Consider the following 25,969-nt stretch of genomic DNA (forward strand, 5'->3'; position numbering starts at 1 on the left):
ATATGATAGCATTTTCCCTCCCCCATACTCTCTACTCCCTAAAGCAGATGAGTTTAATGAGTAAATAGAATTAGTCCCTCATTTTACTTGTTTTTGCAGTTCTTGAAATATTTCTTGTTTGCTCATTTATGCTAAATTGATGAGAGCAGATGTAGAGATTCTCTTAGTTTTTTTCCCTCTCTCCCAGGGAAAATACTTTCTTTTGGTGGAAATAGTTAAAGAGGGTTTCCAAAATCTACAGAGCCTTTTTAGATCAGGAAATCTGATGATGCAAAATATGTTAGGATATTTCCAATTCTCTTGGTTTTCCAAAGAGAAATAAGAAAATTGAGCTGATAAGATAAAGCTTGAAAGTAAAATTTCTTGGTCTTAATATGTGATCATTATAGTTATAGTATATATAGTCATATATATATACCATATATGTGGAATTATAGTTAAATACATTGAACTCTGTATCCAAAAATAATAGCAGTGTTTAGGTAGAATTTGTATTATACTAGGAAGATGTCTTGCCTGGAAAATCCCATGGACGGAGGAGCCTGGTGGGCTGCAGTCCATGAGGTTGCTAAGAGTCGGACACAACTGAGCGACTTCACTTTACTTTTCACTTCCATGCATTGGAGAAGGAAAAGGCAACCCACTCCAGTGTTCTTGCCTGGAGAATCCCAGGGACAGAGGAGCCTGGTAAGAGGCTGTCTATGGGGTCGCACAGAGTCGGACACGACTGAAGCGACTTAGCAGCAGCAGCAGGAAGATGTCTTAGATACATCTTAGACCCCTGAATTGTAAAAGACCCTAAAGATCATCTGGCTTGACTTGATTCCTAGAGCAGACTCTTCTAAATTGTCTGTGACAGGTGGCTCTCTCAGAGCTATTTTGATGGACAGTCTGTTTCATTATTGGGCATCTCTAATTATTAAGGTTCTGCCTCATTTTTAATCCAAGTCTACCTGTGCAACTTCTCACTGCTCATAGTCCCTTTCTTTGGATCAGTCTAGACTAAATCTAATAACCATTCTTGACATGGAAAGACGGAGCTGTTTATGCCCGTGGTCACCCTGTCTTCAGCTTAATCCTTCAGCCAGTCTTCCTGTTACATGACTAATTGACCCCTCCAGGATAGTTTATTACAAGTCTCTTAAAATGTATCCTTCTTTGAAGGATTCTACCATTGTATGAGGAAGGTGCTTAATATTGTCACAGCCCTTTGTGGACTTTTCTTTTATTTGATAGGAGATTCATTGTAACTGATGTTTTTATTCTGAAAAGTATATTTTCCATTTCTGTTAGATTCAGTATTTGCTGATCTTTGTAGGCTTTTAGTTTTTTGGTCATTCCCCATGTAGTAGTTCTGAGTTTACAGAAGCTGGAAGTCAGAACTGAGCCAGGAGGGTCAGGAGGGGCCACATCGTGGCTTTTATTTTTATCTTTTTGTTTTTTGGTATGCATCAATATGATTTCCATTTCTGCATTATAATTTTGTTTTACAGTTGTTTATATTTCACTTTGTAGTATTTTCATTTCATGTTTTTAAAAAGTAAATCTTATTGTCAACTAGTATTTTCTAGTTCTTGAACCACAAAACACAGATCCTTCATGTCTTTATGCCTTGATGGAAGGTGTATAATGTTTCTTGTGATTAATACAGCTCTTAAGTTTTCTAAACAGAATCCTTTTAAAGAGTGATGTTCTTCAAGATCTTTTAAACACATAGGCTTTCCTATACTTGTTTTTTGATTGTTGTTTCAGTTGGGGGAGACATTCTATTTTTATTCTCATTAAAATTTTATTCCGTTCCTAAGAATTTTTTGAATAATAATTGTCAGTATGTTGTCGAACACTACTACATGTGAAATAATTTGCTAAGCCCTTTATGTACTGTACGATATCTTCTTATAAGCAAATAAATAAATACTTCTAGTAACAACCCTGTGAGTTAGGCACTGTTGTCATTCATTAGGCTGCTGAGGAATAAGTCAATGAGGTTAAATAATTTGTCTAAGGACACACATGAGCTGATAAGTGGCAGAAGTAAGACTCAGACCCAGGCAGTCTGACTTTTGGAGTTCATGCTCTCAGCTGCTGTACTTGTTATAACTGTTTGCTTTCTCCTAAAATAATTGTAAAGGAAGCATTAAGTTCGTGTGATTTAAAGTATGCAGTATCCCCAGAAGCCACAAATGATTACTGACATTCTGGCTTTTCCTTGCTTTCAGTCATAACCATGAAACAGAATGATTTCTGGGTAATTACTGGGCAGTTTCATTCCTAACTTTTTTGGAAAAATCCGTCTATGAAGCCAGAGGTCAGCAACCCAAAGTCTCCATTTTTAATTGTGTTCCAGCTTATGTGAAATCAGTTATGGGCGAGTATAATCTTTTACACCTCATAGTTTTGATGCCTTTAAGTTTGAACCAGAGATTCTCAAAGGACCCTCTGGGGTCTCTAAGATTCTTTAAAGAGGTTCATGAGGTCAAAACTATTTCATAATAATAATGGGGTATTAATTTTCTTTTTAATTCTCAGTCTCATAAGCATACAGTGGAGATTTCTAGAGACTACACATCTTAGAGCTTATCTGCCTTCTGTTATCCAGTTATTAAATACATTTACAAAGTGCTGAACAGTATAAATCTTATCACTACATTTGTCCTATTTTGAAAATAACAGTTTTCAGAAAATATTTGTTAACATGTAATGGGTTTATTGTTACTTAAAAATGAATAAATATTTAGAAATTCTTAATTTTAGTTTCTCAGTAAATAAGTAGATAAATGTCAATAGGTAGATAAACCCCATGTAAACAAAAGCTCTTTGGGGGCTTCAAAGACTACAGAGGGATCCTGAGACCAGAAACTTTGAGCACCACTAGTTGTATCATAAGATATTAAAGAAAATTGATATAGAAGTAAAAATCTAGAGCATATTAGAAGATTTTAAAAATCAAATAAAGTGTGTTTATAGCTTACCAAATATTTTTCTTCTGAATTGTGTAAGCAGGAGACTGGAACCTACCGAACGACCTCTTCAGATTGTTTATGATTACTTATCCAGGCTGGGGTTTGATGACCCTGCACGAATACAAGAGGAGGCAGCAAATCCTGACCTTGGCTGTATGCTCCGATTTTATGGTGGTAAGAATTTTCAGTGGCTTTGTGAATATATTAACTGTTTTAAAAAAACGTCTTGTATTAGGGTATAGCCAGTTAACAATGTTGTGATAGTTTCAGATGAGCAGCAAAGGCACTCAGTCAATCATATACATGAATCCATTCTTCCCCCAGTCTCTCCTCCCATCCAGGCAGCCACATAACATTGAACAGAGTTCCCTGTGCTTTATAGAAGGTCTTTGTTGGTTATCCATTTTAAATATAGCATTAACTATTTTTAATTGATTATTTGTACCTGTAACTTCAGCCTTTTAAAAATATTTTATTCAAAGCTGCCTTAAATTAGGCAGTCAGAAAACAACAGCAAAAGTCTTCTCTTTTTATTTTTGCTCTTTTTGTTCTAGTGTTTTGCTGACTTCCGAATTATTATGTACCTTTGCCACCATCTTGATCAAATCAGAGCTTTAGTTTCAGATTTTTTAATTCCTTATAAGGTTCATGAACTTCTGGACAGTTCAAGAATGTTCAGAAGTAGGTAGTTATTATATATGACTTAACATTTGATGGACTCATCAGATGTGTATATTGCTGAATTTAGTAAGCTTTATTGTTTTTTAGGGCTGTTTTTCCTTTCAGTGTATGAGTCTTGTACCTCCTTGGTTAAATTTATCCTAAGTACTTTATTCTTTTTTTAAAAAAATTATTTATTTTTTTATTTTTGGTTGCATTGGGTCTTTCATTGCTGTGTGCGGGCTTTCTCTAGTTGCAGAGAGCAGGGGCTGGTTCCTAGTTGTGGTGCGTGGGTTTCCACTGCAGTGGTTCTGTTGTTGTGGAGCACAGGCTCTAGGGACGCAGGCTTCAGTAGTTGTAGCTCACAGGCTCTAGAGTGCAGGCTCAGTAGCTGTGGTGCATGGGCTTAGTTGCCCTACAGCATATGGAATTGTCCTGGACTAGGGCTCAAACCTGTGTCACCTCTGTTGGCAGGTGGATTCTTAAACACTAGACCGCCAGGGAAGCCCTGAGATAGTACTCTTTTATTGGCTGAAGCTGTATAGGCTTGAGTCGGGCTGGAAGATTCACTTGTAACGTGGCTCACTCATGTGGCTGTTGGTAAAGGCCCCAGTTTCTCACCAGCTTTTGTCAGGAGATCTCAGTTCCTCGCTATGTGGACCCCTCTCTCAAGGTGTGTAAATATCTTCATGTTGTGGCAGCTAGCTGCCCCCAGCAATGAGACACACACACACATGCACATGAGCGTGTGCATACATGTATATGCAAACACACACACCGACTTCAGTTTTTATGACCTAGTTTCATAAGTCACCATTCTTTTTACCACTTTCTGTTCATTAGAATTGTGTCACCAAAAACAGCACACACTGTTGAGTGGGGAATTAGGCCTCACCTTTTGAAGAAAGGAGTATTAAAGAATTTGAAGTATTTTTTGAAGCAAATATTAATAGCTTATCAATCAGCTTTCAATATTTCATGTATAGAGCCTTTGGTGAGTTGCCTTCAGTTAGAATATAGTCTTAATAAGGCGAGGGTCAGAGGGGCCCAAGTTCAGGCCAGTTAGTTTTGATGTGTTTGCCGAATATAAAAGTTGCTCAGTACTTCAAGGGCCGTTGTGCAAATGCCAGTTATCAGTCTTGCTGGTGTGGGTGCTGGGGGAAAATGAGTAGAATGACTCAGTGCAGATTCATGATGTAAAAGCCTTGAAATAACATGTGTGACTAAAGATGAGTGGGTATTATGATTGATCACAGAGATTAAGAGAGTCAGTTAATCAACTCCTTATTATGTATGAGGAAGTGGAGTCTGGGAGGTGTGACTTGCTGGGACTGAATAGTTCAGGTAGCATAGCACCCAGCCTGAGCATTTCTTTATGTCCCATATTCTCTCACAGGTTGTCTGAGACACTTCCATCCAAGGGGCATAAACACGTACAGAAGAAACTAGATACAAAAGAATCACATATTATGTTCCCATTCATTTAAAATTTGAAAACAAGCAAAACTCAGCCGTATTGTTTAGAGATGTGTGACAGGACCACTGTTTGTCCATCAGATCTGCTCTTTCCTTCTTCCGTAACAACACTGGCCTTGACTGCTCAGCTCTGCCTCATTCTCAATCTTTTATGCAGTTAGATGTGCACCTGTGACAAAATTTTCATCAGTGGTAAGGAATGAAATTGTTGTGTGCCACTTTTACACCTGGTTCCTAAACCTTCCCATGCAGACTTCTTGTTCTTTTCCTCTCCTGTAGGCTAGGAAGGCAGTCATCTGAGCAACATTGAAGTCATGTGTTGAAATGGCAAAGCCACCTTCAGCTGGAGTTTCTCAACAGAGTTGACTCCTGGCAACCCATACTGCCCGCCCTAGCAGAGAATTAGATTTCTGTTGAGTTAGATACATTCTTTTTGTTACAGTAGTTAAAACTGCTATAACTAATACATAAGTAGCAAAAATACAAAGAAAACAAGGAAATGATTATTCTAAAAGTCAAGAGAATGGCTGACCTCTAGGGTTGAGGGAGGAAGTGATTCCTACAAGTGGTGTTTTTGAGTCAGTACAAGTGTATACCATAGTGGCTATCTATTAAGCAATGACATATAGTGTGATAATTATGATATACTAATCAATTTGGTATATACCTGTTGAGAATATTCTAACTTTTATTCCTATCTAATGTGTATTTCTAGAAATATGTTTTGTTTTGTTTTTTTTTTTACATAAATCCTATCATTTGGTATTGGTCTTCATGCTTTTTTTCTCCCAGCAGCATTTTGGAGGTCTTTTTTAAAACTCTTTTACATGCATTTCTTTACGTTGCATACTGTTGAATGTCACGTATGTATTAGAGTTTATATAACAGTTTCCCTAGTGATGGGCTATTTTACATAGCATTATGGTAAAACTGCATCTTTGTACACCTGTTCTTCAGAGTATATCTTTAAACATGAAATTATTGGGACTTTTAATATTATTAGCATTTAAAGTTTTTACTAATCTGATGGATTAAATGATGGCCTTATTGTTTTAATTTTGCTTCCTTGATTACTAGAATGGTGGAATATTGTTTCATAGTTATAGTAGATCTTAGTTTCTTCTTTGAATTAGCCTTTATATATTTCTGTTTATCTTTTTTCTTATGATCTGAAAGACTTGTGTATATATTCTGAATATAAATCCTCTGGATGCTGTATTTGTGACATATTTTTCTTCCAGCTTGTAACTTGTTTTGTAGTTTTATTTATTGTTTTTTATGGTGCAGAAGACTTACTTAATCATATTTATGAATATTTTCCTTTAATACATTTACATTCCTTTCCTGTCCTAGGTCATAAACATCCTCTATATCTTCTTGAAGTATTTTTATAGTTTTAAAATGTGATATGAGGTAGGAATCTAACTTTATTTTTTTTTTCTCTACTGATAGCCAGTTGTCCCAACAATACTTATGAAATAGCTCATCCTTTTCCTACTGATCTGATGCATTGCCTTTATTAAGTTCCTATATAGGCAGAGGTTTATTTTTGGACTCTATCCTATTACATTGATCTCTTTGTCTAATGCTAATACCAACACTATTTTTTATTAATATACCTACGTGATAGATTGTAATAGATGATGGGGAAGTTCCCCTTTACTGTTCTTCTAGAAAATCAGGAAGGTCTCTAGAAACAGAGAAATCTTTCTGAAGAAGTAGTTTTTGAGTTGGTTCTTTAAAAATGGGTACAATTTCAGTAATCACAAAGGAAAAGGAGGACAGAGGAAGGGTATTAGGAATTTCAGTGCATGTTCTGTGAATCAGATAATTTGAGTCCAGATTGTTCTGGGCCTTGAGTACAATATCAGAAATTTGCCCTTCATTTGACAGATGGTAGAGGAAGTGATGGGATCCAAGTGGGGCTGAGAAAGATGATTCTGGCACCAGAATGGATAATAATTCAGGCTTGAATTAGGGATCCGAACTAGGGAATGGAAGGAATCATTCATATAGAGACTTTTTGAAGGAATAGTAAGTGTTGGTGGTTGATTAAAAAAAGGAGTTGAGGAAGAGATCCTAAGAGGCAAAACTGACTGAGGTTTTGCGCCTGGGTGGCTTTGGGAGAATGACAAGACTTCACTTGTGAGAAGGATCTGGTTTCAGGCAAGTGTAACTGTAAGCAGTGGTAGACATCCAGTTGGAGATGTCTGGCAGGTAGTCAGATATGTGGAACCAGGAGCTTTGGAAATACAGATCTGGGAGTCAGGTACATGGGAGTGTTAAATCTGTGGAAGCTGTTAAAGATTGAAAGTAATACTTAAAATATAGGAAAAGAAGGAGGCTTAAGGCAGGACTTTCATTATATTAATAATGACTATCTTTTATTATATACCCTCACTATGTGCTGAGCACATACTAAGGTGCTGAGCACTTTGTGTACTGTTTTTCAATTCATCCTTACAAGCATTCAGGTAGATATTATTACTCCGGAGAGGTCTTAACTGATTCTAAATCTCATCTTCTTAACCTCTAAGGTACTCTTAGTATTTAGTTGATAGAGAAACAGTTTAGAGAAATAAAAAGGATCCATAAAATGTGAGACCTGGGCAGGACTAGGGATCATCTAATCCAGCTCCTTGGTCTTTAACTTGGGAAATTAAGGCCTAAAAATATATTAATAGAACTTGTTCAGGGTCATGAAACCAGATGGTGGGATTGCTTCACCAACCACTGCTTCCAAGTTTGAAATTTGTTTTGAAGTTTCCTGTTTTACTCTTGCGATGTAAGTAAATGTTTCATTTTTACCCCCGATAATATCAGCCAGTGTTTATTTGTCGGTTTAACTTTTTATTTTGAACTAGCTTTAGATTTTCAGAGCAGTTGGAAAGATAGCACAGAGCGCTCCTGCACAGCCTTCATGCAGTTGCTCGAGCAGTTGTTCTCATATAAACGGTGCTTCATTTTCCTCTGGCTTCTTTAAAGATTTTTCCTTTGTCTTTAATTTTCAGCAATTTGATTATGAACTGTCTGGGCTTGACTTTCTTTGTGTTCAGCCTGTTTGGGGTTCTCCAGCGTTCCACATGTTCTGTCCAGGTTTTATAGGTGAATTCAGTGGGAGAGACAGGGCCGAGTGTGCTTTCTCTAACTCAGAACCAGAACCTTAGTGGTATCTTTTGATTAAAAGAAGTATTTCATTTTGATGGAGTCCAATTTAGCAGTCCTTCCCTTTATTACTTCTAGAAGTTATATTGCTTTACTTTTCAGTTTATATTCACAAAGTCTATGTAACTTCATTTTTTATTGTCTGTTTTGAGTATCATCATGATCTCATGGGCTTATGTATATTTGTTTCAATTCATTGCAGACATTTTTCCTTCTGATGCTTAATTTGTCTCATCTCAGTTCCTGGGAGCTCTTTCAGGTTGCCTTCTGTGTCCTTCCAACATGACCCCACTTGGGCTACGCAATTGGCTCAGTGGTAAAGAATCTGCTTGTCAGTGCAGGAGCCACAGGAGATGCAGGTTCAATACCTGGATCAGGAAGAGCCCCCGGAAGGGGTAGTGGCAACCCATTCCAGTATTCCTGCTGGGAAAATCCCATGGACAGAGGAGCCTGAGGGGATATGGTCCATGGGGTTGCAAAGAGTCAGACATGACTGAGTGACTAAGCCTAGCCCAGCACAGTCTTTGGTAATATTCCAGATTTTTCCATTAAGTTCTTACACAAAAAGATGTCCTAAGCTGATCTTTTCATCATCTGATTCACACCAGAAATAGGTGATTTTTCTAAGGACTCCTGGTTCATTTTAATGAAACATAATGTTTAGAGATTATACTATGGGCATTGTTAGAGAACTCGCCTTGATTTTTTAGAAACATTTTTTTTTCTTAAATTATAAAATAATCCATGTTCTTTATGAAAATGAAAGTGTTAGTTGCTCAGACTATAGCCCACCAGGCTTCTCTGTCCGTGGGATTCTCCAGGCAGAAATACTGGAGTGGGTTGCCAGACCCTTCTCCAGGGGATCTTCCTGACCCAGGGATCAAACCTGTGTCTCTTGTATCTCCTGCATTGGCAGGTGGGTTCTTTACCACTAGTGCCACCGGGGAAGCCCCTATTTTCTATTTTCTTTATAGACATTTCAAAGTATACCATAATTTTCCACTTAGTCTTGACTTTTGAGATTGTAAGTCTGTTTTTAACTAGAACTATTAGTCATTCCAAACATTTATTAGAACTTCCTCATTCCGTTTTTTACCACTTTCAGAAGATCAGAGACTTAGCAAACCCTCCAAAAATAATAAGACAGCATATTATTTTGTGTATAAATAACTTATTCCCCCCAAAATTGAATATTCCTTTCTGAGAGTAGCTACAGATAGCTACTATAGAAGCACAAATGAGAAGAAAAGAGCCTTAAAAGGATAAACTTATAGAGTTTCTTAAAATATGATTTGTGGGCCATCTGCATTTAAATTACTTGAGATACTTGTTAAAAACATACTTTCCTTTGTTCCATCCCAGATCCTCTGAATTAAATTCTTTGTGGGTAGGTCTTGGCGTTCTGCATTGTAAACTAATTCTCAGATAATTCTTGGGCACATAGAAATTGGAGAATCCCTGATCTAAAGGAATTCTACAGTTGAGACTGAGAGGGAACTGGAGAAAACTGGAGTGCTTTTGTAGCTTTGATAGAAACAATAGGGAGGGTGGAGTTGAAGAGTGAGAAGGTAGAAGAACCAAACTCCCCAAGGAACATGGAATTTAGAATATAGATGAAAGGATTGGCCTAGACTGGAAGGAGAAATGGTGGTGTTAACATACAAAGTTTAAAGCTTTGAAGTAAGCCAGACCATTTCCTCATTTTTTATACAGGAAACACACAGTCAAAAGGGTACCATGATGCCCAGGGTTTAATCAATTATGTAATAGTATTGAGTACACCCAGTTTTTTTCACTTCCCAGTCTGTTGCTGTTTGCTCAGCCTCATACTGTTGCTACTTCTGTTCGTTTCTGTGTAGAGTTACTGTCTATTTCCAGTAGTACTTTAACCAAGAACATTTCTTCTGTCATAATGCTGTTTTGTTCACTGTTACCTGTCGTGTAAAGTTTTATAAAGGGTGGTAAAAGATAGAGACGCTCTTGCATGTCTGTATCAGCTTCTGCTACCGTGATTGGGATAGTTGATTGAAATATCAGCCAAAAGCTTTTCCTCACAAAGAGCAGGAAGATGGAGGATTGTGTACAGAACTAGTTATTAATTTCTTCCTTCTGCCATAGACTAAGCACAATAGTGGCTGTCTCTTATTCCATACTTCTTTTGTATCTAAAACCATGCTTACTACTTTACATTCATTATCTTAATTTTTTATAAGGACCTCCCAAAGGTAGGTAGTATTAAGATCTGAACTGTATAAATGGGGAATGTCAAGGTCAGTGAGATTATGTAGTTCAAGGAATCAAAGTAAGTAGCAGAACTCAAGTTTGAGTGTCTGACTCCCGAGTCCATGATCTTAACTACTCTGTCATACTGCCTTTCTTTGAGTACATGGGAGCTATGACTGGAAGAAGGATTGACAATGGCAGCCGAAATTCACAGTGCTCCCATTATATAACTTCAGGGCTGGACAACATTTTAAGACTGAGAGCTTATTTTGTAATACTTATATTGCTTGGTTACTTAAATCTGTATTAGGGTTGCTGAATGTTGACGTGTAATGCTTTCTTTTTCCCTTTCATTATTTTTGTACTACCTTAATGGTGGCTTCTGATGTACTCTTTTATTTTCAGAAAAACCATGCCAGATGGATCATCTGGATCGAATCCTTCTGTCTGGCATCTATAATGTACGCAAGGGAAAGACCCAGCTGCATAAGTGGGCTGAACGCCTGGTTGTTCTCTGTGGCACCTGCCTCATCGTGTCCTCAGTGAAGGATTGTCAGACTGGGAAAATGCACATATTGCCTCTGGTTGGGGGAAAGGTAAGACCCACAAAGATAAATTACTCTTTCTTTGGTCATCTTAATTTAAAAAAAAAAAAAAATCACATATGCTTTTCAGAGTTTTTTCCACATCTTTTCAAAGAAGCCATTCTGAACATTATTAAAGATTACATCACAGAGTTTTTGCATTCTTAGGTTTAAATGAAACCGACTCAGGCTAATTTACACATAAAACAAGTTTTTTACATTACAGACCCCCTCAGAGGTCCAAAGACTATGTTGTTGATCAGTTGCTAAGTCGTGTCCGACCGTTGTGACCCCATAGACTGCATCATGCCAGGCTCCTCTGTCCTCCAGCATCTCTTGTACTTTTCTCAAATTCATGTTCATGGAGACTATCCATGCCCCAGATTCTGCTGCAGAACCCGTCTGTTGAAGAAACCCCTGCTTGCACTGCTAGGCACTAAATGCTGTCAGTAGTACCACCAAGAGTAGCCAGGGGCTGCTGCCACTAGCAGCTGCCTTTGGAAACTAGAAGTAGTGGCTACTTTTGGAAACTAGGCTGCCTTTGGAAACTTAGCATCCTCCACCAAAACAGATTCTTTCCTATTTCTCCTTTTCCCCCATTAGACTGAAATTCAGAGTCTGGAGTGCTCATTAGCTCCTATCAAGCAGCCAGAGAGACCTGCATTTTTTGCGTCTGTGCAAGAGAATTCTCCATGATAGGAAAAGCAGTTCAAAGTCATCAGAGTGATAGATGACTGGAAACAGATAATGCTACTGAGAGAAAATGTCAACTTGTATTTTATATCCAGTTGAATTACTTTGTAAGATTGAAGGCAAAATAGAACATTTTCAGACATTTAAAAACTAATGAGGGACTTACCTGGTGGTCCAGTGGCTAAGACTCGGTGCTTTCACTGGGTTCAGTCCCTGGTCAGGGAACTAAGGTCCTTCAGCTGCACAGCTGAAGGGGGAAAAAAAACCAACATAAAACAAATGAGCTGGCATATAACCTCACTGAAAGAACTACTAAAGATGTATGTCTAAAAAACAACACCCCTCCAAATAAAACAAACGGGAAAAAAGAAGAAAACAACAAAGGATCGAAGGAAAGTAAATTCAAAGGAAGGTATAAGATATAAGAACAGATGATGAGTGGAAGATATAAGAATAGATGATGAATGCAAATACTGATAAAATATGGTAGTAAATTTAATACTGATTGTAAAAAGATTTAAATTTTTTTATATTTTAAATATAAATTTCAACAACTAAAGCTCAAACTCCTGAACAGCATTCAGGATTTGGTGATGTGTTCAATGAGGAACATGTGATGCAGTCTTTGGATAAGAGGAAAGAAAGAAAGTGAAAGAACTCTCTCAGTCCTGTTGACTCTTTGCGACCCCGATGGACTGTAGCCTACCAGGCTTCTCTGTCCATGGGATTTTCCAGGCAAGAGTACCAGAGTGGGTTGCAATTCCCTTCTCCAGGGGATCTTCTTGCAGGCAGATGCTTTACCCTCTGAGCCACCACCAAATAGCTTTACGCTTTGTTAGAAAAATGGTCAAGTACAAACTTAAAAATTTTAAGGATGACTACTAAAAGTAGAGTGGGAAAAGAGAATATAAACTCTGTAATGCTAAAAGAAGGCAGGAAAAGGATTGAGAAAAAGGAGCAAAATAATTAGCATGGTAAGTTATTACATATTATAGTGACATGGAAATAAATCCAAATATTTTCTACTAATTACTGTTTATAGGAGACACACCTAAAACTTAGAAGGTTGAATGTGAAATGATAGAAAAATCACACTAATCAAATAGCAACCAAAAGAAAATTGGTATGGTTATATTAACATCATACAAAGCACATGAAAGTTTGTATGCAACATAGGACTTGTGTCAAGACATTTACAACTTGGTAATAGACAAATAACCTATTTTGGCAAAGTTGAGAAGCAACTGGGAACACAGTCACTTTGGAAAACAGGTTTTTTTTGTTTCTTATAGTTAAAAATCTGCTTTTCAGATGACTGAGCATTTCTCTTAGATACTGAGAAATGAACACAAATATTTCCAAAAAGTATAAGTGAATGTTCATAGCAATTTTGGTTATAATTGACCCAAACTGGAAGCAACCCAAATGTTCACTGAGTGGTAAATTGATAAAACAGATGTGCTGTATCCACATGTGTTGTATTCACTGTGCCACTGAGCAGTGAAAAGACATGAGCTGCTGATACACACAGGAAAAAGGGTGAGTCTCAAAACATTAAGTGGAAAAAGCCAGATGTAAAAGTCTATTTATTGTATGATTCCATTTACGTGAAATTAAAAAAAAAACTGTAGTCATAGAAAAGAAACCAGTGGTCGTACCAGGATATGGAAGAAGGGGATTGGCCGCAAAACAGCCATGAGGGACGTTTTGTGGGTGATGGGGTTGTCCAACTATGTATCTCATCAAATTGTTCACTTAGAGTTTATGAATTAAAAAAAAACACATAAATTTTATGTAAATTATACCTCAGTAAAACTTGTCTGCTGAGAAAGACATTAATGTGCAAAAGCGTTAATAGGGATAAGGAGGCTCACGGGAACCTGATGAGAGGAACATTTTATGTGTATTACCATGTAGTCTCAACATACATATTGCAAAACTTAACAAAATTACTCCGAAGTTGACAAATTAACTTCTAGTGGGAGATTTACAAGCCTTTCTCAGAATTTGACATTATGTGACTATTTTTCTGTGTCAAACATCCCATAAAAAATATTTAGAAGAAAAGATTATTCTAAAGCAATCAGTAATGCCTGTTCTTCATTTCAACAAAGTCCTTTATTTTGACACAAACTCATTGAATTGTGGTGATTTATTACTAATAAAAATAGCCTAGTTGTAAGCATCATAATTGAATGTTATGAATATTATTTAATTTTATTGGATCTTCTTAATATGATTCTTATTAGTTTAAAAGTATTTTGTGTTTCTGCCATTTGGTTCAGTCTTTACTTGGCACCAGAAGTCTAATGATTTATAACTTGGAAGTTTCCAGCTGACTCACCGAGATTCAGTAGCTATGACATACAGAAGTGAGATGTCAGACAAAGATGTAAGCGGTTCCATAGCTATAAAAATACTTCATCTTCATCAATGGTATATAGGCTGGGTTGGTGAAGAAAGCTGTTGTTGTGCTATGAATCCGTACCATCACCCCAAGTGGGACTGGAGGAAGTTCTGACTCTTTCCTCAAGCCCAGTGAAAGAGGTTTCAAAAGAACCCATGGAATCCTGATTCAGGTTCCCTGCAGTAAGGGGGACATAGTGCACTGGTGTCCTGCCTTCTGACCAGGAAGTCTTGAGGATGAGATAGGCTGCTTTAGTGATTGATAGAACACAGAGCCTAACTCATGTGTTGGGATCCTTGTGTATTCCTTGGGTTTGTTAGTATGTGACCCAACTGGGTTAAGAGGAAACACTAGCCATTGGGTGGGTGGGTGGATTCTCATGTCTGGTGGGGCCACCTGGAGGGGCCAGCAGACATCACTGGAGGACGAGCTGTCAGTGGACCACCAGGTTCCTTCACGTCTGAGGAGAGACTGGTTGCCTATTGGAATAGTATGCGTTAGCCTGGTTAAGGAATCTGTAGGTGAGAAGCCACTAATGGTTGAATTAGGGGGCTGGTATCCAAAGAACCTTCAAAAGGACCTGTTGAGGAAGATCATCCCCTTTAAAATCTAGTAGGTCTGGAGAGCATGAAGTCAGGTTATGTCTCTGCTAGTTTATAGTAACCTTTGGGTTTGCATGTTCCCTGTTCTTCATTCTGCCCCATGTTTGTGCTGGACGGGGTCAGAAATGGCTTCTAGCCCATCACCTCGAAAGTAAGAGAGGGGGTGAGTCCAAAGAGGAGGCCAGGATACCCCTTGCAGGCAGGCAGACAGCTATCTCCAGTGTACCACAGTGGTGGTGAAAAGGTATGGAGCAGTCTTCCCTTTGAAGTGAAAACTTTGGCTCTTACCTTGTGGGCCTACAGACTCTCCTGTTCTGAAACTCCCCTGCAGTGGAAGCACAGAATCCTAACCACTGCACCACCAGAGAATTCCCCCTTTGGTTTTTTCTAAACAGCTTTATTGAGATGAAATTCATATACTGTACAGTTAACCCATTTAAAGTATGCAACTCAGTGGCTTTTAGTAAATTCACAGAGTTGGGCAACCGTCATCATAATTGATTTTAGAATACTTCTATGACCCTTTGAAAAGAAATCCTGCACTACTTAGCCTTCATCTCCCCATTCCTTCTCTATCCCCAGGCATCCATTAATCTACTTTCTGTCTCTACAGATTTGCTCATTGTGGACATTTCATATGAATGGAATCATACAATGTATGGTTCTTTATGACTGGCTTCTTTCACTTAGTGTAATGTTTTCAAGGTTCATGTGTGTTGTAGTGTGTATCAGTGTTTTATTCTCATTTATGGCTGAATAGTATTGTATGATGTACTACATTTTGTTTATACATCTACCTGTTGATGAACATTGAGGCTGTTTCTACTTTTTCCTATTATGAATAACTCTGCTGTAATTCACAGAAAATTTTTGTGTGGATGCATTTTTTTCTTGGGTATATACCTAGGAATGGAATTGCTGGGTTACATGGTTGCTGCTACTGCTGCTAAGTCACTTGAGTCGTGTCCGACTCTTGCGACCCCATAGACGGCAGCCCACCAGGCTCCCTGGGATTCTCCAGGCAAGAACACTGGAGTGGGTTGCCATTTCCTTTTCCAGTGCATGAAAGTGAAAAGTGAAAGTGAAGTCGCTCAGTTGTGTCCGACTCTTAGCGACCCCATAGACGGCAGCCCACCAGGCTCCCCCGTCCCTGGGATTCTCCCGGCAAGAACACTGGAGTGGGTTGCCATTTCCTTCTCCAGTGCGTGAAAGTGAAAAGTGAAAGGGAAGTTGCTCAGTTGTGTCTGACCCTCAGCGACCCCATGGACTGCAGCCTTCCAGGCTCCTCCATCCATGGGATTTTCCAGGCAAGAGTACTGGAGCCTTCTCCGGGATTACATGGTTACTTTTAACCTTTTGAGGAACTCCCCAACTATTTTTCAAAGTGACTGTACCATATTACATTCCCAGATTCAGTTTCCCTGCATCCCTGCTAATGCTTGTTACCCAACACTTGTTATTATCTGTGTTTTTTATTTTAATCATCCTAGCAGATATGAGGTGGTACCTTGTGGTTTTGATTAGCATTTATCTAATAAATAATGACATAGAGGGCTTCCCAGGTGGTACAGTGGTAAAGAATGTGCCTCCCAATGCAGGAGACACAAGAGAGGCAGGTTCGATCCCTGGGTTGGGAAGATCCCCTAGCGTAGGAAATGGCAACCCACTCCAGTATTCTTGCCTAGAAAATTCCAAGGACAGAGGAGCCTGGCGGGCTACAGTCCACAGGGTCACAAAGAGTCAGACACGACTGAGCACACACTCAGTGATGTAGAACATTGTATCATGTGCTTATTGGTCATTCCTCTGTCTTTGGAGAAATATCTTTTCAGATCTTTTGCCTAGTTAAAAAACTTGAGTTGTTTGTCTTTGTTATTGTCCTGTGGTTTTTTGGATTGGAATTGTTTTGTTTAATTGGTTCTGGTTTTCTCCCCGCTTCTTCAGGTAGAAGAAGTGAAGCGACGTCAGTACTCCCTTGCATTCAGCTCAGCTGGAGCCCAAGCGCAGACCTATCTTGTCAGCTTTGAGACTTTGGCTGAGTACCAGAGGTGGCAGCGGCAAGCTTCCAAGGTGAAAAGCTGTCAGACGTCCTCATGGGGAGATGAGAGCAGAGAAACCAACAGAAAGATATTTTGAAACTGAACTTACTCCCAAGAGATCGAATTATAATTCTTATGTACATCACTCCAGGCTTTTCTGAATACATAGTGAATGAAATGGAATTCTCCCAGGTCTTTAACTTATTATTTATATTGGCACAGTGCAGAACGCTTTCAAAAGTGTTTTCAGGTACCAACTCTGTGAGGAAGGTAGGGGCTTGAAGGAGTAGAGACACAATGAGGTTCAAATGACTCTTCCCCCACCTTGGTGGTCTGTGATAGATGGAGCTGTCCCCTAAAGATGAAGTGCTCTAAAATTATATTTCATTTTCCAAATTCTCTTGTCTTCTTAGCCATCTTTTCAGGATTTAAACGCATTTTTCTTTATGGGGCTAGGTAGTTGCATTAAAGATTGTTTCAGTATAATGACATGCCACCAAAACATGAATGACTTTTGTAGTGATATTTTGTTTTTTTTAGATCCATTTTCACAGCCCATGTTATATTAGTGTACTATTATAGCAATATAAACCTTGTTTCAGTGTTATTTCTGTATTTGTGATAGTAATCTGCTATGAATAAAACTAGTTTCAATTTTAAACAGCTTTTCTATTCTTCTGCCCTTGTAAAGACAAATTAATATTTTTTGAGCATCTTTTACATGCTAAGTAGCAGTGCTGCATACTTGGTTTTTTAATTTTCCTCATGACAGATGAAGAAACTGCGCAAGTTAGGAACTGAGCTTGTGTGGCTACAAAAGGCCATATTAAAAGATCTTTTAATGTCACATCCCCTCCTAAAGTTTTGAACAGTTACTTGGAATCATCTTAACTTTACTTCCTGCGTGAGCTATTACTAACTTTCCATCTTTTGATTTTTTTTTTTTTAACTTGTAGACACGTTACAGCTTATACCTGTTTTTTCAAGCATCTTACAGTTTTGGGGGAAAAGTAAAAATTCACTGCTTCTTATAAATGAATACTCAGATCTTATGACCTTTTTTGTCTTCCCCATCTTATTAATTGGTTCCTTGTTGTGTCAATGCTGTTCCATCCTCCGCTGGGTGGGAGACATTCAGCACTGGCTCAGATGGCTCTTCTCTGTGACCTCATCCAGGTGGTGTCCCAGCGCATCAGTACTGTCGACCTCTCGTGTCACAGCCTTGAGGAGGTTCCTGAGCATCTCTTCTACAGTCAAGATATCACCTACCTCAACTTGCGACACAACTTCATGCAATTAGAAAGACCAGGGGGCCTTGACACTTTCTACAAGTATGTGGGGCACAGGTTTCCAGACCAACTTACTAAAATCTAATTGTAGTCAATATCTGTAGATAAGCATGTTTACCCATTGTGTACATATTTGAAAATTTCCCCTCCCTTTTGAAGAAGTAAGAATTTTTGTTCAGTTTTCCCACTCCCCCTTTTCCCTCTGTATAAGATATGATAGATGTAAAGTTTCTGACATGGAGGCAGCATCAAGCTGCCCTTGATCTGGATAATCTTTTTCTATAAGTCATTGACAGTGGAGCATGATCTGCAGCCAGGGTAAATAGAGAGATACCATATTTGGGAAGTTTTTAAATCAAAAGTTTCAGACTTAAATAACTTAAAGGAAATAGGCCAAATTTCAAGAATTCCACTCCCAGGTTAGAGCTTTTATCTTTCCTTTGCACCTGCTATTGCCAACTCACAAGCCTTTTGTCAGTGATGAAACCTCTCTCTCCTAATAAAGGAACCATTTCAGTCCTAAGTGACAATGACCCATATATTTTTCCATCTTCTTTGTTAGAATATATTCCCCATTCCCACCCTCCAACTTCACCTCCTTCCTTTCTTTAAAAAATGGGTAGAAGTGAATAAATATATGGTGTAAGTAATTGGGCTTCTTGTGGGGAGGGGAGAAATTGAAAGTTAAAGCGTTCAAACTACATGGTAATCAAAAAGCTAAATGCACATTGAAATGACATATTTTACATACTTTGTAACTAGTATTTCATAATTTTCAAAAAGTTTATGATTTTTACCTCATCTGAAATGTTTTGCAAAGTTTTCAAATATAAGCCTCTATGTCGTAATGAGATAATTATTTTAATGATATTGATGTTTAAAAATTAAAACAAGCTATAATTTTAAGGAAGTGGACTTCTAGTATTTCCTTTTGAATTTCTATGAAAATAGGGTTAATCTTGTTTGAGGGCTGGCTTAGGAAATTAGAAGTCAAGGTACCAAACCAAAGGAACAATCAGTACTCAAAGTCAGGATATATGGAAGACAAAAGTTGAAATTTTCAAAGAGAAATGTTAGAGAGGGGTACCATGGATTCAAGTCTAGAAGCAGATGATACGGTTCATCATTGTGGAGATCGTCACCTTAGCCGTACCATCTTGCACTGGTATAATGATGAAGTATAATACTCTTAAGTAGAATTACAGGAGTGACTCTTCAGGATCCAGTTTATGATGATACTGTCTCTCAGTGAGACATTATGTAGATACTTCTACAAAAATTTGAAGTGTTGAAAATTACTATTTTGTGTTGTGTATCATCACATTACAGTAAAACTGCATATCACCTACGTATTTTTAAACTAACTGGCTCAGTCATTTACAAAAAGAGAAATTGCTGGTAATGAGATTTGATCCACAGGTTTGTTAGCTAGTCCTGTGTCCATGAATTGATTAATTGTAAGGCTTTTGTATATTCCATGTAGACATTTAATAAAGGAAATTATTTGAAGCATATCAATAATGGTATTGATTCAACTTGATAGAAAATAACTGTACCATTGTGAGTTTTCCAAGAGTTTCTGCCTTTCTGAGGAGAAGAGAGAACAGCTCCCATCTCACCAGACCTGGTTTCCTTGACAGCTCACACTGGGCGTTAGTCATCCTGGTGTCTGTGCCACACACAGTTGGACACATACTGAATGTTCAGTAAATATATGCAGAACACATTCTTTGATGGACATTTATAACATCACTTTTTCATTCAGTAGTATAATGTGCCTTTGCTTTTTAGATTTTCTCAGCTGAAGGGCCTGAACTTGTCCCATAATAAGCTTGGGTCATTTCCTGTATTGTTATGTGAAATTCCTACCCTGACTGAGCTCAACCTTTCCTGTAATGGATTCCATGACCTGCCGAGTCAGATTGGCAGTCTGCTGAAGTAAGTACCTGATTTTTACTGGGTTTGTCTTTTCCTTTGTTTGCAGTGTAAGGAACTTGTCTGGTATTTGGAATAAAGGTAGTTCCATGAGCTCTTGCAGTGAAATAGATCATGAAATTTTGAGAATTCTAGTCAGCAGCAATTACTTGCCTACAGAAGAGACTAGTCCCTCAGTTTTAACCATGGAGGCTCTGACTACCCTTGATGTTAAAGGGACCATCTGTATTTAAGTCATCTTAGTAAGTCTCTATAGATAGACTGAGGGCATCTAATCATATTGGACTTATAATAAATTAGTATCAAGTAAAAATCCATAATTCTAGTTCTATCCATTCCAGTTAAAACGTTTCATCAGGGAGTTTTGTGTTGTTTTCTTCTTGCAGTCTTCAAACCCTCTGTCTTGATGGCAACTTCCTGACCGCTTTACCTGAAGAACTGGGAAATCTACAACAGCTGTCCTCCCTGGGAATTTCCTTCAACAACTTTAGTCAAATTCCCGAGGTTTATGAGAAACTCACTATGTTAGATAAAGTGTTTATGGCCGGAAACCGAGTGGAAGTGCTAAACCTGGGGGTGCTGAAACGAATGAGCCATGTCAAACATGTGGATTTGAGGTGAGGTCATTCTTTTTCATTTTTGATTGCACTGAGTCTTCACTGCTGCTTGTGGGCTTTCTCTAGTTGCGGCAAGCGGAGGCTCCTCTTGTTGCAGAGCACAAGCTTTAGGCACATGGGCTTCGGTAGTTGCAGCATGCAGGCTCAGTAGTTGTGGCTCGTGGGCCCTAGAGCACCAGCTTAGTAGTTGTGGTGCATGGGCTTAGTTGCTCTGCATCATGTGTCCCAGAACAGCAATCGAACTTGTGCCCTCTGCACTGGCAGGGGGATGCTTATCCACTGTATCACCAGGGAAGTCTGTTTTGGTCATTGTTCACTGCACTTTCTTTTTGTCTACCTCTGGTGTTCCTTTACATTTTCTTTTTAAAAATAAAGACTCTTGAAACCATTAGGATTTTAGAACAATGTATGTTTTTAAAGCTGTAGTAAAGCTTCATTTTTCACTTAATGGTAGAGAGATTTATGAATGAGATAGGTGTACCATGTGGTAGAGATGAAGATTGTTCTGACTTACCTCCTAGCAACATTTTATGAGAATTCCCATTTCCTTTCATCCTTACCAATGTTGGATTTTAGCAGTCTTTTTCCTTGTTACTGTAGTAGGAAGAAAATAGTATTTCATCATTTTAATCAGCATTTATTATGAATGAGGTTGAGTATCTTTTTGTATGCTTATTGGTGGTTTGTATTTTTCCATAATAAACTTGACATCTTTCTGTTGAATCATTGGGTTTCTTCTTGATATCTGTGGTATTAGAATTGAAATGTTACCAGTTTTACTAGTAATATATTTTAATGAGTTTTATTCCTTTTTAAAATTATTTATTTGTAATCTTTTCCTAAACGAAAGTAGTAAAACACACATACTGAATGTTCTGTCATTTACACTAATCCATTGATGTCCCTCATAAAGACAGAGTAACAAAAATTTATTGAAGAATAGGAAAATGAGAACAAGCCTGCATGCATTAAATCATATACCTGTATAGAAGAAATCAAAGAAGTCATCGTTTTCTTTTACTTGCCCTTGAACTATTCCATATAGATAACAGACTGTTTTCCTCTCCCTTAATTAATGTAATGGGAATCTTGGCACTGGAGAGGAGGCAGAGCAGTGAGAGGCGGTGTGGCTGTTTGCTCTTGCTTTTATGTGGTACTTACTCTATGACTGTCCTGCTAGTCCCAGCCCCAAAGGTTATACTCATCTTCTCATTTCTTTGTTTTATTCCTTCATCCCTGCCTAACCTTACTAGGTATTTGGATGCAGGTTTTAGACTAACTGTTTGTGGACATGGTCCCCTTTTCTTTCTCTTTAATTTGTACATGTGTTTCCCAATCTACACAGTCTCTAACTTAGCTTGTAAACAAAGAACCCAAGGTACAACTATCTGTGGTTATTTACATAGTACCTTGCAAAATGAGGCAAGGAGTAAAATTCTTAAGTTGTTTAGCAAAGAGACAAGAAGAACATCTGTTTTTTCTTTTGGTAAGCACATTTAGTAGAATTTATTCTAATGATTTTCTTATTTCTGAATATTAAGGATGAACCATCTAAAAACCATGATTATTGAGAATCTGGAGGGAAATAAATACATCACCCACATGGATTTGCGGGACAATCGGCTGACTGACTTAGATCTTAGCTCCTTGTGCAACTTGGAGCAGCTGCATTGTGAGCGGAACCAGCTGAGGGAGCTGACGCTCAGTGGCTTCTCCCTTCGAACTCTCTACGCCAATTCGAACAGTGAGTTCTCTACCCAGCCTCCTGTATTTCCTCTTGTACCTCTTGTCTGAGTTTTCCAAGAACAGTGGCATATGAGGTGTTCCTCAGCCACTGTGCCAAGTGGAGTTTGAGGTTCATGGAGACCTAGCTTTAAGTTTGCAGTCAGCACTTCAGTGGTTGAGATATGCATAAAAAGACGTTGCAGGATTATTTGAGCTTCACTAAATAAACGTTATAATAATCAGAGGCATTTTGCAAAATGCCAGGATGTTAGGGTAGGCAAGCATGTTCAAAAGAGAATATCAGTAATAGTCTTGCAACATGGGTTGGCCAGCTGCAGCCCTGGGGCTAAATCTGGCCTACATCTCATTCTGTGTGGCCCTTGAGGAATGGGTTTTTATGTTTTTTAATGGTTGGGTTTTAAAAAAATCAAAGGAAAAATAATTTTGACATGGGTAAGTTATATGAAATTCAAATTTAATTGAATAAAGTTTGATGGGAACACACCCACGTTCGTTTGCATGTTAACCACTCTTCTGCTACAGTGGCAAAATGATTGAGTAGTTTTGCCAGAGACCACATGGCCTGCAAAGGCCAAAATGTTACTAAATGCTTAGCCCTTGACAGAAGATTACCAGTCTCTAGTCTAAAACCTTGTGCTGCCTTAGTTCCAGAATGAGAAGCCCTTCACTTCAATAGTGATTTATTTGCCCCAGGGCTATTTTTCAATGTAAAAGGCCTCATAGTTGTTGAGGCCATTCTGTTTATAGAGAATTCTTTACTGAGGAAGTTACACAGTTGACTCTTGGAAAACATAGGTTTGAAATGCACAGGTCTGGTTTTTGTTTGTTTGTTTGTTTGTTTGTTTTGTTTGGCCATGACATGGGGCTTGGGGGATCTTAGTTCCCTGATCTGGGATTGAACTGAGGCCATGACAGTGAAAATGCTGAATTTTAATCACTGGACCACCAGGAAATTCCCTGTACGGGTGTACTTAAACATGGAGTTTTTTCAGTAGTAAATACAGTTGGTCCTTGAATAATGCAGGGTTTAGGGGTACCTCAAACAAACCCTTTAGACAAAAATCTGAGTGTAACTTTACAGTCAGCCCTGTTTTCATGATTCTGTATCTGGATTCAACCAATCATGGATTGTGTAGTATTGTAGTATTTATATATGTGTATATATATGTATATACATACATATGTATGTGTGTGTACAGATATATGTATATATATATATAAACACTACATAAAGTTTTGTATGGATTTTCAACTGCTCAGAGGGTCAGTGCCTGTAACCCCCACATTGTTCAAGGGTCAATTGTAACTGCTTTTCTGTGTTTAAAGAAGAAAAGATATTTAATTTCACTAAGTGTCAAAGAAATGCAAATTTAGGTAATACCTTTCTATCACAGAACAGAGCAAAAGAATTGTTCTGTTCACAGAATCCTTAAATTCTACAACCTAGAAGAATTCATACCAACACTTGAGGTTTTGACACCTTAAGAGTAAAGAACTCAGCTTTCAGCTTCACGGAAGGATTTATACAAATAGCCAGTTAACAGAGGGAAAGGCCCTCCCTAGTCATCAGGGATGTCTTTTATTGAATTTATTACAGTATTGCTTCTGTTTTATGTTTTGATTTTTTGGCCATAAGCCATGTGTGATCTTTGCTTCCCAATCACAGATCAAACCTGTGTCCCCTGCATTGGAAGTCAAAGTCTTTGGACTACCAGGGAAGTCCCTACTTACTGGTTTTTATCTTTAGTTCATCTCAGAAGATGACACAAATTTTTATCGATTTTCCCCCATGTTTCCTCTGAGTTACATTCTTCTTTGGAGAATGTCACTAACACCAATCTGTTCTCTGATTAGGATTGACAACAGTGAATGTCTATCCAGTACCCAGTCTGCTCACGTCTCTAGAACTCTCCCGGTGAGTGTGTCTCATGGAGTGGTAGTTGTTTGATTCCTATACTTAAGAGATATCTGTGGGCACTCTGGCAGTTTTGAGATACAGAAAATCCCAATATGTTGAAATACTTGGATAATAGAGAAGGGCAAAAGGTTGGCTAAAGGAGTACATTTAATGGCCATACTATCTAGTCACAGTACTGAAGCTGAAGCTCCAGTACTTTGGCCACCTGATGCGAAGGACTGACTCATTGGAAAAGACCCTGAAGCTGGGAAAGATTGAAGGCAGGAGGAGAACGAGATGACAGAGGATGAGATGGTTGGATGACATCACCGACTCTATGGATATGAGTTTGAGCAAGCTCTGGGAGTTGGTAATGAACAGGGAAACCTGGTGTGCTGCAGTCCATGGGGTCGCAAAGAGTCAGACATGACTGAGCGACTGAACTGAACTGATCTAGTTAAAGGAAAGGTGCCTCTGAATTACTCATTGTTACAGTTTGTGGATTTAGAATGAGTTGCAAACAAAGACTTTCCCTTCCATGGGCATTGATTTTTCCAATTGGAATCAGATAATTCTTGGTTTTGAGTGACTTAAAATGTTATTCTCTTACTCTTGTGAGCCATGTCGATCTGATTTGCAGAACAATGTTAATTATAGTCAGGATTTTATTTCTTCTGTCAGTGGTCAAGAATAAACATAAATGAGGTTTGCTTTCTTTCCTTCATTCATTTTTAACACTGTGTTAGGCATTCAGGAGTCAGTGGCTGAGTTTTACAGTCTAGTTTTACAGTCTAGCTTGTCTTGACAATCGGACAAGCAGCGAGAGGGCAGCATCATAAGTGCTGTGAGTATAGAGTGGTGGCAGCATGTGGAACGGGCAGTGGGCGGAATCCTATATGGTCAGAGTTGCCACAGAGTTTAAGTGAGACAATAAATGCAACATTATAGCCTAGTACCTTGCATAAAATAGTCTCTCAAGAAATATTAGCCATGATAGCCAGGTTTCCTTTTGTTGTTGTGACTTTATCATCATTATTATTAAGCTGTTGTTCTAGATTCCCTTCCATCCATTTCTTTCTGTTGTCTTCCTGTCAGCAAAACCTCTGCATGGTTCGTGACGAAGATTTACCTTCCGCACTGAACTTGATCATTACTGAAGAAAATCATGTGGACCCACCCTAAATTCACAGTTTCCAGCCTCATCTGGAGTTTCTTCTGTTGTCAGTTCTTTCCAGGGTCCTGGATCTGTTCCAAATTGCTTGGCTTCTTTCGACCCCTCCCCTTCTTATGTCCTCTGCTTTGAAGCTCAGCTTCCCACTTGACTGAGAAAATAGAGGTCATCGTGGGTGATCTCTCTTAGCTTCCTACCCCCTTGCTAAAATTCAGGTAGATCCATATGCTTTCTCAGCTTTCTTTATTCCAGGCCAGCCCAGCCATCTGTGCCTTTGATTGCATCCATTCCCACTGCCCTGAACCTTGCTCTGTTAGTCAGCCCTCCTTCTCTCCTTTCACATGTGCTCAGTGTCTTTCTTGGTTTCTGTGCACGTTTATATCTCCTGTCTTAACAAATAAACATTCCCATTATCTTGCACTCCTTCCAGCTACTATTCTGTTCCTTCATCTTGCTCATCCCTTTTTTTGTCCACATTTCTCAAGAATTATCCATATTTCTT

General features: G+C 38.4%; 1 protein-coding gene across 4 annotated transcripts in view; it reads left to right on the plus strand.

The window, feature by feature from the left end:
- Positions 1 to 25,969, plus strand: part of PHLPP2 (PH domain and leucine rich repeat protein phosphatase 2) — a 64,840-nt gene that overhangs the window by 17,689 nt on the left and 21,182 nt on the right. For 3 of the 4 annotated variants that reach the window (XM_061387800.1, XM_061387802.1, XM_061387801.1), the window contains exons 3-10: positions 3,004 to 3,137; positions 10,893 to 11,083; positions 16,718 to 16,843; positions 17,989 to 18,143; positions 19,893 to 20,039; positions 20,423 to 20,653; positions 22,195 to 22,397; positions 24,254 to 24,314. In XM_061387800.1, the coding sequence (XP_061243784.1) occupies positions 3,004 to 3,137; positions 10,893 to 11,083; positions 16,718 to 16,843; positions 17,989 to 18,143; positions 19,893 to 20,039; positions 20,423 to 20,653; positions 22,195 to 22,397; positions 24,254 to 24,314 (1,248 nt within the window). The remainder of the gene's footprint in view (positions 1 to 3,003; positions 3,138 to 10,892; positions 11,084 to 16,717; positions 16,844 to 17,988; positions 18,144 to 19,892; positions 20,040 to 20,422; positions 20,654 to 22,194; positions 22,398 to 24,253; positions 24,315 to 25,969) is intronic. The other variant, XM_061387803.1, reaches the window with a different exon arrangement.

The sequence above is a fragment of the Bos javanicus genome, chromosome 18 (assembly GCF_032452875.1).
Source record: "Bos javanicus breed banteng chromosome 18, ARS-OSU_banteng_1.0, whole genome shotgun sequence".
NCBI classification, from domain to species: Eukaryota; Metazoa; Chordata; class Mammalia; order Artiodactyla; family Bovidae; genus Bos; species Bos javanicus.